The sequence below is a fragment of the Peromyscus leucopus genome, chromosome 11 (assembly GCF_004664715.2).
Source record: "Peromyscus leucopus breed LL Stock chromosome 11, UCI_PerLeu_2.1, whole genome shotgun sequence".
Taxonomy (NCBI): Eukaryota; Metazoa; Chordata; class Mammalia; order Rodentia; family Cricetidae; genus Peromyscus; species Peromyscus leucopus.
This window is the reverse complement of record NC_051072.1, coordinates 34,696,510-34,708,854: the sequence shown is the minus strand read 5'-3', so window position 1 is coordinate 34,708,854 and position 12,345 is coordinate 34,696,510. Positions and strand designations below refer to the sequence as shown.

At 43.8% G+C, this 12,345-nt stretch overlaps 1 protein-coding gene across 3 annotated transcripts in view; it reads left to right on the top strand.

Annotated features, from left to right (window-relative positions):
- Arl15 (ADP ribosylation factor like GTPase 15) overlaps nucleotides 1-10,497 on the top strand; it is a 389,534-nt gene extending 379,037 nt beyond the window's left edge. For all 3 annotated transcript variants that reach the window (XM_028884550.2, XM_028884554.2, XM_037209433.1), the window contains one exon: nucleotides 7,763-10,497. In XM_028884550.2, coding sequence (XP_028740383.1) covers nucleotides 7,763-7,915 — 153 coding nt within the window. In that variant the 3' untranslated portion in view covers nucleotides 7,916-10,497. The remainder of the gene's footprint in view (nucleotides 1-7,762) is intronic.
- The last annotated feature ends 1,848 nt before the right edge of the window (nucleotides 10,498-12,345 follow it).

The window sequence follows — 12,345 nt, the reverse complement described above, 5'->3', positions numbered from 1 at the left end:
TTTATTTATAAGTAATTCATGGTGCCTGGGTGTGGTAATAGTGATCCACAAAGGCTACTGTGACTGTACCCCCCAATCTTAAATGGTTTTTCTAGCCTCTAAGGTCTCCTCTTGAAATTACAGGACTTCTGCCATGTTCTGAAAGATGATTGGGGTCGGGGCAGGTGTGGCGATGCACTAGACAGGCTGAGGCAAGTGGATCTCTGCAAGTTTACCAGCCTGGTCTATATAGTGAATTCTAGGCCAGCCAGAGCTACACAGTGAGACCCTGTCTCAAAAGGGGTGATGAGTGGGCATTTGTAGGCTGATCTTTTCCATCTGTGGGTAGAAGCAGGAGTTTCAGCAAAGGCTTGCAGGTTGGACTCCCTAGAGGTGTGGTATACTGGAAAGAGTGTAGAACAGTTGTAGATAGATACAGGAATACTAAGTCTTCTCCCTAAAGACCAGAAGCATCCTGCCTATCTTTGCCTCTTGGATGGTGATCTCATAAGCAGGTTTTTTTAGAGAGGAGAATAAAATAAGCCCCTCAGGTGTATCAGAAATAGAAAATAGATGTAGCTTATGCCACACTTATACATTAACAGATTAAACAAATCTAGGAATGCTTATCAGCTCCTAACTTCTGCCACCAAGGATAATGAGATCATTGTGTTTGGCCATTCTGGGACATGCAAAGTTCCCTATGCAATGGGAAACTAGGTTTCTGTATAATTATTGTTCACACGTATAGCATCCTGCACGCAACAGAGGTTACTGGCTTGGGAAGGAGACTTGTAATAAAGGCAAGGCTTAGTCACAGGTAATAACCTGAAGCTATTTGTCTGGCTTGTGATCATTCCAAGGTCAGGTAGCTGCACTGAACGTGAGCTTCCTTAAGAAACTGTACCATAAACAAGTTACCCACAGTCCTCCTGAAACGGAGCATCCACCTTCCTGCATGCACTCACACAGTAACACGGATTCAGGGAAACGCTAGTAGTCATTCTTTGCACCTTATTGGTACTCAGTAAGAAGTAAGTGTCCATCCTCTGTAATATCTTTGAGAATATTGCATGGTGATTTTGTTTGTATTATTTATTTCTGTCTTCAGTGACATACTTACACCTATCTAAGGATTTCAGAATCCTAAAAGCAGTACGGTGAACAGAGGGCAGCTACGCAGCCTTCTTTAAACAAGCTGCCAACAATGTATTCAGAAGACGCTTAATGATGATCTACCACTGTCTCCAGACCCATCCTGGAGCCACTGCATGGGCACAGTTCTCTCTGACTTTGGTGAAGGTTACCAACTTAAGCCTGCCCCAGGGGCTCTCATCATCAAGGCTGCAGAGCTCGATGGGCCCCCTTTGCGAGCACCACTGACACGGTAAAATTTACTCAATAGGCAACAGTTTAACAGCTGACTCTAAGAAGCCCCCCCCCAAAAAAAAAAGATTGGTTAGTTGCACTTGAAGATTTGGGGGATGTCAGAATACTGCAAAGTGCTGATGATTCATGCATGACTTAAACAGTTTGCTATCGTCATCCCCAGAGTTGCAAAGAGGAGACACACACACACAAGCTCTTGGTAGTCCTGGTGCCAGCAGACCCCAGCATATGACTCAGGAGGACATTTACAAGGATCACTAAAAAGGCTTCCCCTGTCATTACACCAGGTTTATCTGCTGGAGAGATGAAAGCAAGGAGCCAGCGTAGAGATGAGCAAACTCCTGTTCCTTCCTTAACAGTCATGGGAAAGGCCTGACAAAATTGTAGTCCGCGCAGGTCCTCGTGACGGCGCAGAAATTGGAACAAAGAGTTGAAAGTCATACATGCCCACCTATCTCAGGAACCATGGTTAAAGGATGTGGGTGAAGCTCAGTGCTAGAGTACTTGTCTAGCATATTTGACCCAGAGCCTGACTCCTGTTACCACATGAGAACAAAAAAGAAACCTATGGGGACCAGTTCATGTATTTAAAATGATAGGAAAACAGTAAGGGGTTCGATCAAGATCACTAACTCAGCTGCCCTTCCAAGCTAGCTTGCCCTTCTAGATACAAAATCCCATAACTATGGTTTTGGGTTTTGGGTTTGTTTTTTGAGACAGGGCCTCACTATGGAGTCCATAACTGAGCCCAGAACACTCTATGTAGACTAACCTGCTCTCGAACTCACTGAGATCACCTGTGTCTGCCTCCCAAGTGATGGGATTAAAGGTGTGGGCCACCACATCAGGCGCAGGCTATAGTTCTTGTTCCCCGTCCTCACCCTGTCAACTGCATTGACAGCTGACCTGTTGGTTTCCAGGAGCTGAAGTTGTCATCCTGAACTTCACAACAACCCCTAATCCCTTTTCCAGAGACAAAGAAGAATATGCCTTTATTTCTTAAGTCTCCTTAGCAGCCCCCTAACAGAATACTCAATCAAATTATTTCCCATAATGTAAGAGCTAAACAACCATATCACCTTTTATTTGAATCGCCCATTTTTGTTGCTTTTGATTGAAGTGTAGTCACAGAACAGAGATGAATGGGAAGCCCTTTGGAAACTCCGTATCACTAACCAGGAACCAGTCCTTTATGATCACTGGAGAGCCCAGGACGGGAGCCGTCGCCAGCAATCCTGTGAATCCAGAAGTGCTGAAAACAGTGCTCTAGCCGGGCTGTGGCCGCTCGTCCTTGCGAGTCTGTCTTGCAGTCTCACAAACTTCTGCACTGTCCCAGCACAGTCTCTACAATCATGCCTGAGGGATGGCGGGTGCATGAACGAAGCTATAATAAGCCAGCCTAGAGGATCTGAATTACCCAAGTGCCGTGGATTGCTTCAGACCCCCACTACTACCTGCTGTCACAGCCATCCACAAAGAGCCACTTAAAGTCTGCTGGCATTTCACAAAGGAAGTGTGTGTATGTGATGCTTCTAGATGTGGGGAAGAACAGGGGAAGCAAATGCTCAGCTCCCGTCAGTGGCCCCCAGGCAGGTATGAAAGGCACCACAGGGACTAGGTAGGCAGTTCTCAACAGGCCAGGGCCACCCAGGCGATGTTTTAGGCCTCAGAGGTGGGGCATAACGTCTTTAACTTTAGCAGTTACCAACCGGTACTTGTAGCATTTAATTCTGGGGAGTGAGAGATGACATAGTGTAATGCATGCCACGATCCCACGTGACTCGCCGTCACTCCCTGACCATGTCTTTAATGTGTTACCACACATTCATGTGGGTCAGAGCTCTCCTTATAAATATCCAAGCTCAGAACCTAAATCTATTTCACATAAAACACAAAGTAAACCCAACTCTAGTATCCCACCCTTGGCTTACCAAAGTCTATAAAAGAAAACTAGGTTGCCGCTGCGCCCGCGCGTGTGTGCGCACGCACACTGCTTCCGTAGCTTACTAACAAAGACAGGAAGCAGATAGTTTATCACTGTAAATAAAAGGAAGTTTGCAGGTGTTAACAAAAGACCAATAATTAGAGTTAGGAACTATGTATGCCTCCTAAAAATTTACACACAGAAATTGGAAGTGAAGTATTTTAAAGGGAAGTGAGGGTAAGAACATCATCACTATTGCCTCTGTGACCCTGCAACCAGAGAAGGACTGTCTTAGGGTTTCACTACCTAAGGAGAGATAAAGGCCAGGCCCGGCCCTGGACAAGGGATGTGTGACGTCTGGGGGGGTTAGCAGCTGCTACGACCATTAGCAACAGCGGAGCTGCCCTGTCTTCCTTATACAAAAGGCTGTGCGGTGGATTCAACGTGTGAATGATGGAATTTAGTCATGCAGATCACTCACCACATGCCAGGCGAGGAGGACTCTGATGACAGAGCTAAAATCAGTTGGCTGCTTCCGGTGGCTTTGTTTTTCTATCTCTAGGGTGGACACATGGCTACTGACCAATGGCCACTCGGCGACTATCCCGAAAATAGCTAAATGACCGCAGGTTGCCAGGCAGCTACATTCTGATGTCATTCCCCCCAAACGCCATCTCCTCCTCCCAGTACCTTCCAAGTAACCATGGCATGTACGCAGCAATCAAGTGTTTCAAAAGACTTAGGTTCATATTTAGAACTTGTCTCTTCATAAGAAAACAGTCTTGGAAAAAAAGATACATCAGCAGCACCTTTTCACGTTGGAAAGGGAGCACAGATTCAAACACATCCTTCCTATTAGTTAAACTTAACCACTGCTCTTTAAAATGATTATCAACACAAAAATAAAACATTTGCTGATAGAAAGTCAGCGTTGACTGTAATTTTTATTGTAATAATGCTGGGGAAGTAGAACCTGACGTCAGGTTAGTAGAAGAAAACAAAAACTGTGGAAGCATTCAGAATGAGAGCAGTCAGCCTTCATCCTTGCCTGTGACCCGGCAGAACTCCAGTTTAGAGACACGGAGCTCTGATAGGGAAAGGCTGTGTTCTGGCAGCAGAGAAACTGCCAGTACTCAGCATCTGGGGATTGAAATCTGGTTTTAAAATTGATTACTATAATTGCGTGGAATCCTTCGAATACCAGCTGGGAGACTGTGGCAGGGTTAGGTGCCCACTTCGGTTACGGAGCTGAAAATCTCAAGTTACTCAAACCGTATTTGTCAGCTTAACACGGCCAGGTTCCTCTGCCTGATGACCACCCTGCCTTCGAAGTGTCCATTTCCTTGTTTAGGATTCAGTGAGACCCACCTGTAGACATCTTTATTCTCTTCCAAGTGTGCCTGCATGATAAGCAAGCTAGAACTCGCTAAGTTTTATGTCTGTCGGTAATGCACAATATGACCAGTTACTTGATGATCATTAAACCCAATGTTGTTTTCAAATTTGTAGGAAATCTGCTGTTAGGTTTATTCTATGTGGTTTTTGGGTTTTGTTTTATTTCGATTTCCTTTTTGAGACAAGGTCTTACTATGTAGGCCTTACTGGCCTAGAACTCACTATGGAGAACAGTCTGGCCTCAACTCAGATATGCCTGCCTCAGATTTATGAGTGCTGGCATTAAAGGTGTATACCACCATGACCAGCTTGATTCTGTACAATTTTTAAATGAATTCCTAAGAAGAAATCTTGCTGAGATACATTTGCTTACTTACTTTTTTTTATTACTGAATTTCTCATGATCAGTGCTCTTTCCAATTATATTATTATTACTATTATTATTATTATTATTATTACTACTACTTTGTTTTCTCAAGTTAGGGTTTCTCTTTGTAGCTTTGGCTGTCCTGGAACTCACTCTGTAGACCAGGCTAGCCTTGAGCTCAGAGATCTGCCTGCCTCTGCCTCTCAAGTGCTGGGATTAAAGGTGTGTGCCACCACTGCCTGGCCCCAATTAGTATTATTTAACTGCTCTAAAATGAATGAATCTAAAAATGGGAGAAGGGGGACAAACAGCTTGATTTACACCCTTTGTGGAAATCCTCTCCTAGCTGTGGCATTTGCTGTCTTCCCTCCCCGTCTCTTCTGCACCTCTTTACCCACCTGCTAACCAAGGGTTCTCCCTGTCAGCTCGCCCTCTGTGACCAGGATTAGCCTCTGGCATTGATGGTTATTACTCTTAGAGGCAAACCATTTTCAATATCCAATAAAGAAAAGAAACTATGAGAATGGAATTGGGGTGAGAAGGTTCTTGCTTGGTTTGGTGTTTAGGGGTGTTGGGGGTTTTTTGTTGTTGTTGTTTTTTTTTTTTTTTTGCTAATTTGTTTTTTAATTTTCACATATATCTGCATATATGTCATATGCATGTGCATGCTTACATGTGTGTGATACTGGTGAAGGGTCCAAGGCTGACATTGGCAGTCTCCCTCAGGCACTCTAGCTTATCTACTGAAGTAGGATCTTGCAGTTGAACCCAGAACTCACAGATTCAGCCAGACTAGCTAGTCAGCTTGCTCAAGGGGTTCGCTTTGTTGGTCTTCTGAGGGTGCTGGAATTGTAGGCTGCCACGCTCACCCAGCATTTACATGGGCTCTGAGGACCCAAATCTTGGTCCTCTCATGTCACAGTCAGCTCTTCACCTGCTTAGCCATCTCCCCCACCCTCCAGTTTATGTTCTTAAGAAGCAAGTAGCCTCTTTAGATCATTTGTGGGGTAATTTGGATGAAAAATTGTTCTGGCCTGTTTTCTCAGCCATCATTTTCTGATCTATGGATGAAATTCAAATCAAGATGGCCCTTCAGTTCTCATAGGCTTCTTTAAAAGAATGAAAAGGGCATTCATTGTCAATTTGAAACATGTGTAAGGGGACTTTTTGTGTATGTTGCGTGGGGTTTTGTTTGTTTGTTTGTTTGTTTGTTTTGTTTGTTTGAGATAGGATCTCACTACGTACCCCTGACTGGCCTAGAAGTCAACTCACAGAGTTGAGCCTACCTCTGCCTCCCAAGTGCTGGGATTAAAGGCTAGGGACACCATGATCAGCCTTTACGAGAGGACTTTGAGAGATATTCTTGAACTATAAAATTTTAGCTTTTTTTTTTTTTTCATTTCCAAATTAGTACAACATTTGGTATTTCTGAATCAGACATGGTGGTGTCCACCTATAATTCCAATACCTTGGGATCAGCGGCAGGAGGATTGGCCACAAGTTTGAGGAGTTTGGAACAGTCAGGGCTACCTAGTGAGACCCTGTTTAAAAAAGCAAAAACAGGAGCTGGAGAGATGGCTCAGAAGTTAAGGGCACTGACTGCTCTTCCAGAGGTCCTGAGTTCAATTCCCAGCACCCACATGGTGGTTCACAACCATCTGTAATGAGATCTGGTGCCCTCTTCTGGCTGTATACATAATAAATAAATAAATCTTTTTTTTAAAAAAAGCAAAAACGAACAACAAAGAAGTAAAAGACACATAACAACAACAGAGCCCTTTGTGGTTTTGGATCTATCTCTTTGCTCTGGTGAGCCGGTTTGGACAGGTTGGTTCTGCTGGTAGCAGTCTGGTCTTTGTGATAGCGGAATGAAACATTGGGGGGGCGGGCATGCGGGTTTCAGAAAACCTTCCTTAGTGGTAAGTACAAAGTTTTACTTTGGCCTGCTGTGTGTGAATGCGTGAGGACCCGGAAGAATTCTTGACTTTATCCTATCCCTTGAGGGCAAAGTGGGCACTTCTGCACGCCCCGGCTCTGTGAAACTGATTCAGTCAAGGGTTGGATCTTTTCCTCCCAGTGGTCAGGACTAGGATGGAAAAAGACTTGAGAGTCTCTATGCGCATGTGTAAATCGGGTAGTTTATCTAGACTCATCTGGGCACCCTTAAGCGCTTGTACCTTTGGCTCCTCTTCTTTCTTCTAGAAGATCCTTCCCTAGCCCTCAGAAATGTCCACTAGAAATTTAAGGGAGCGAGAGAAGAAGATCACCGGCCTTGGTTTCTTTCTGGATTGTCTCATGTGGTTGATGGGAGCCGTACTTTGTCAGGGGCAGGCAGCAAAGCTTACATGGCTCACAGGGGCTAGAGAGTAAGTGGAATCTTTTTGGGCTCTTTTGGCACCGTTTGACAACACTGCCTGCCCTGGGGTACATGTAATTCTTTCTCCGACTTCGGAAGAGCGCCCCTGCTGTTGAGTGCAAAGTTGGAATGGGGGCTCGCCAGCAGGTCACCCGCACCCAAAGAAAACCCTCCCGGTCACAACATATAACCCTGTTAAAGCAACAGCTGTGGAACACCCAGACGTGACTGTTCATATAAATTCCACTGAATGCCTCCCAGTTCATCACTTAGTAGTTTGGTAGGGAAAAAAAGGACCTGATATAATTATTAACATATCTCTCTTCTTTTTTTTTTTTTCCTCTCTCTTCAGATCAAAAAATATTTTGAACTTGAACCACTTGCTCGTGGAAAACGCTGGATTCTGCAGCCCTGCTCGGTAGATGACATGGACGCACTGAAAGACAGCTTCTCTCAGCTCATAAACTTGTTAGAAGAAAAAGACCTTGAGGCGATGAGAATGTGAAATCTGACACAAAAGATCCCCGAAAGCCTTGAGCCATCATGTTAGTTTCCCGTTCTGATTTCATGTTGGTGTCAAGACTGTCCATGGCTGCAGTATCTGTTTTCCTCTAGCTATTTCAGACTTTCATCTCTCTGTTAAAGTGACTGTTCTGTACATCAGGTGAATTAGCATCGGCATTAACGTCAAGTACACACTACTGAAAGAGAATTTATTCTCTGTTTACCACTAATAATCTTCATGGCATGTCTCTTCCTTCTGTTGGTCTAAGACTCTCTTCTATACTTTGTGCTAAAGTGGATGGAGCTCACAGCTCATGGGAATGAAACCCCTTCTGAAGAAAGAAAGACTCACATGTCTTCACTAATTCTCCCTGGGCTTGAGATGGGAGGATTGTAACTGACTCCACATGATGTGTATGCCATTTCCATTTCCATGATCTCTTAGGGGTTTGAGTTTTTTACATTTTATTTATCTTGTCTGTTCTTCATATTAGTGTGTGTGTGTGTGTGTGTGTGTGTGTGTGTGTGTGTGTGTTGATTTTGTAGGCTATGAGTGAACGATGACCACCCAGAGCTTCACCCAATCATCTTTTCATAAACCTGGCTCTCTCTCAGGACCTAGAAAGCAGATGTGCACTGATTGTGTGATTCTGCCTGCAGCCATGTTCCCTCCCTTAGGAGGAGGGCATCCTAGTTGAGAGAGTCGGAGCACATTTAGGCAAGTACAGGCATCACTGATTCCCATTTGATCGAGTCCGCAAATATTTCTTAATAGAGTCATTAGTCTGCAAAAAAAAACAAGCCGCGACATAAACATTTGCTTTTTCTAAAAAGTCAGAAATGTTTGAATGAAATCAAGAAAATGGCGTTTCAAATAATAAAACCTAACAGCCAAAGTTTAATTCACGGTTAGGATTGAAGCTGGCATGGATTGGCTCAAACTCAAAGACAAATCCTATTATCTACTCATCAAGTGCTGATGTTGCTGAGGGGGCCCTGCTTATTAGGCCTCCACTTAGTAGTTACAGGTATGTCAGTATTGCTATTATAAACCTCTATTTTCAGGGGTGTCAATGTGCCCTTAGAGTATGCTGGGCTACAGCAAATTCATTGGGGGCCTAGACTCAGTCTTTGGAACTAATTTTTTCCACTTAATTTAAATGATAAAATTGCATAGAACAATGTACAGTTTTAGTAAGATTTAACACCTTTGACCTTTTCTAAATCAGGAATAATCTATGAAGATTGACATTCATGGGCGAAATATTTATTGGCACATCTTGCAAACTTCTGACTACTTATTAAGTATATACTAAGTGGCCAAATGATAGAAAACTGCTCCCTACACCCAAGCAATAAAAATGTGTCTGTCATTTTTAGGTAGTATAGACTGATAGCCTAGACACCACAGACTCAGTGCCGCATTTATCACAGGGTGACGGAAAACCTGTGACTCTCTAGAGGATAGTCTCCAAACCCCTCACAGTGCTCAGATGTAGCATTTGAGATTTCATCTTGTAAATGGATTTTAATAAAACAGTCCCACACTTCTTTAAGCCTATATATATATATATGTATATGTATGTATATGGCGTACACCAGAGAAGGATCCATGACGACTCATTTGGTATAAAGTATCCCTGAATATTTTCAACACCGTGTGATAATCCACGGGCAGCACAAACCTTTAATTCCGATTGACCAGTTACACAATTCCTGTTTTTACTTTGTCCTCTCTTGCTCATCTTCCGTGAAAAGAGATAAATAAATAAATGATTTTTTTTTTCTCCAGGCTTCGCTCTGCCTGCAGGTTCATTAAATGTAGAATGTTGTCTTTTGGAAGACACTGTGGCTGTGTGCTCCTTACCATCTGTTAAATGACTTCCCGTTGCCTGTGTGTGTTCGTGCGCGTGCGCGCCGGCACTGGGCTTCTCTGCAGCAGCCCGGAGACTGTCTGCAGCGTCGCAGCCGTCAGAATGAAAACATGATCAATCAGTACCCAACAACAGCTGTTTTTGACAAGTTTCTGTCTGACGCCTAATGCTTTACAACTGTCGATAAGGCTCTCTCTTTGTCTAGCAGGTCGGAGCGCGCTGTCTTCCCGCTCGTCTTGGCAACCAGTCTCTGTAACCCTAGAATTTGCCGCGTTTGGGAGAACACGCGTGGGGGAGGGGAGAGGGAAGGGAAGGGGCTGTGCGGTCTTGTTCTTACTTCCATGTAAAGTGCCACAGGTGTCTTAGTTTGCATATTCAGATACATAGGAAAACAGTCTGTTGTGTATTTCTTCAGTTAGCATCTTGTTATATTTATGGAAGTGACCCATTTTTTGTACCTTCTTAGCTGAAGCAGTTGCCTTTTTTTATACTGGCAATTAATTTATATAAGACTTTGTATCTACCGTAGTTTACAGTATTGGTTGCTGGGTAACTGCCATATTACCCTGTCTTTCTATTGAGATATATATAATCTATACTTAAAAGTTGACAGGTTCATGTGGACATTTGCTAGGCAAGGAGAACTCTGCCTCGTCCGTGATTTATATGATTTCCACTATCTTGGAATGAAAATAAATGCTTAGTAGAACTGGTGTTTCCAGACTGACTCTTTTCAGCCTTAGCATTTGAGGGCCCCAGACTTCTGTTTACTTTGTGTGGCCTGTTTAAGTCTTCAAAATCAGTTCTGCTGCCGCTGAGTCAAAACAAATGATGAAGACGTGTTTCTTTTGAAGCCATTGTGAGAACCTTGAAAGAAAAAGAAGCCAAGTGTCTTTTCCTGTTGGTTCTATTTGAGCATCTAAAACACTTTCCTAGGAGCCATTCCTTCCGAGAGGGAGAGTGTGGAGATGTGGTGTGTCACCCTTCAGTCAAAGGCTTGTCCTCTATCATCCGTCTGAAAGCTACTTCCTGAAAGTGGGATGCAATGAACTATTTCTTCCAATGGTTTTTGATGCCTGTAGGGAATCAATCGGTGGATAGTCTTAATGAATTTAGGAAGATGTGTTGTACATTTATGTGTCCATCCTTAAGGATGAGAATGGGAAAGTAAAATTTGAAAACAGATGGATAGAAGATGAGAAAGAAAGAAAAAAAAAAAAAGGTTAGGGGGAGTTATATGATAAAAGAGGAAACTCAAACTCTGGCTCATGTTTCTTCCAAGCACAATATTATCCTGACAAGTACCACTTACGCCCAGAGAGTTTGAAACACTTTCTTCTGAGTTTGACACCTACCTTATCATCTCAGACCTACCTAAGCAAGTGTGGACAGAATGCAAGAATTTGAAGCAAATGGGTGATTGCTCATGTCCAGATCGCAGACTCAGACTCAAGGGGAAATGTAATATCCATGCTGCCTTGACCCAGTGTTAGAAGGCATCTTCATTAATCTGACAAACGTAGCAAACCAAAATGAAAAGGTATGTGTGGGGTGATGGGGCTGGGAATGAGGATGGGCTCTTGGGGGCCCGAATTTTAGTGTCTGGAAGGGAGAAGTCTTTATTATGCAGAAAGTTTGCTGTGCCGGTCCCCTGCCTTCCCTTGCTCTGCAGCCTGAGTCGGAAAGATCTGAAGTTCAGGCTGTAAAGTGTATTACCACATCTTGTAGGGGAATTCTTGACTCCTAAGGGTGCACAACTTTTGGTCAGCACTGAGTCAGTGTGAGTCAATGATTTGCATCTCTGGGCTAAATGTTTCCAACTCAGATGCCTGAATTGACAGATGAGCCCAGGTTTTGGTACTGCCCATCCCACCCCCTCCCACTATTTCAGAAGTATGCAGAGTCCCAGAAGGACTCAGCCTCAGATGGCAGATCCATTTCCCCTCCCCTTTCTTGGAATTAAAAACCTTACATACAAAGCCCCCCCACCCAACCCCTGCTGTTTCATCAGACTTGGAGATTCTAACTTCCCACCATGAGGGGTTCTTTGTGACAGCCTCTTCCTAATGTGACTTTTCGTGAAACCAAGGTAGAGTTTCAAAGCCACAGAGAAGAATCTCTCCAGCGTATGTCGTGTCTAGCATCATGCTTTTCTACAAAACAGTGGAGTAAGGCTCACAAGACTTCACCCTGTTTCTTCTGTAAGGACATCGAACACTCCATCTCTGCTCCGTGAGTGGTTAGCTATTCAGGGAGCACTAGTTTCAAAAGGCCACCTACAGTTTTCTCAGACTTCCTTCTTGTCCTTTCTTAGGCATTTCCATGGGCCACAATAATCACTTTACAAGACACTACTGTTGGCCTTGTGGTTTTCAAAGTGAATTTGCTTGCCATATATATTTTGTTAACTTTGCATATATACTTAGTGAGGTCACAGGTACCTGGGGGGGAGGGGGGAAGGGGGTGGGAAGAAATTTTAGACCGAATGCCTTGTTGGTCTCAGCCAGGTTTCCATCCCAGTCTGACCCATGACCCCTCTTTTGACTCCTGATGCTCT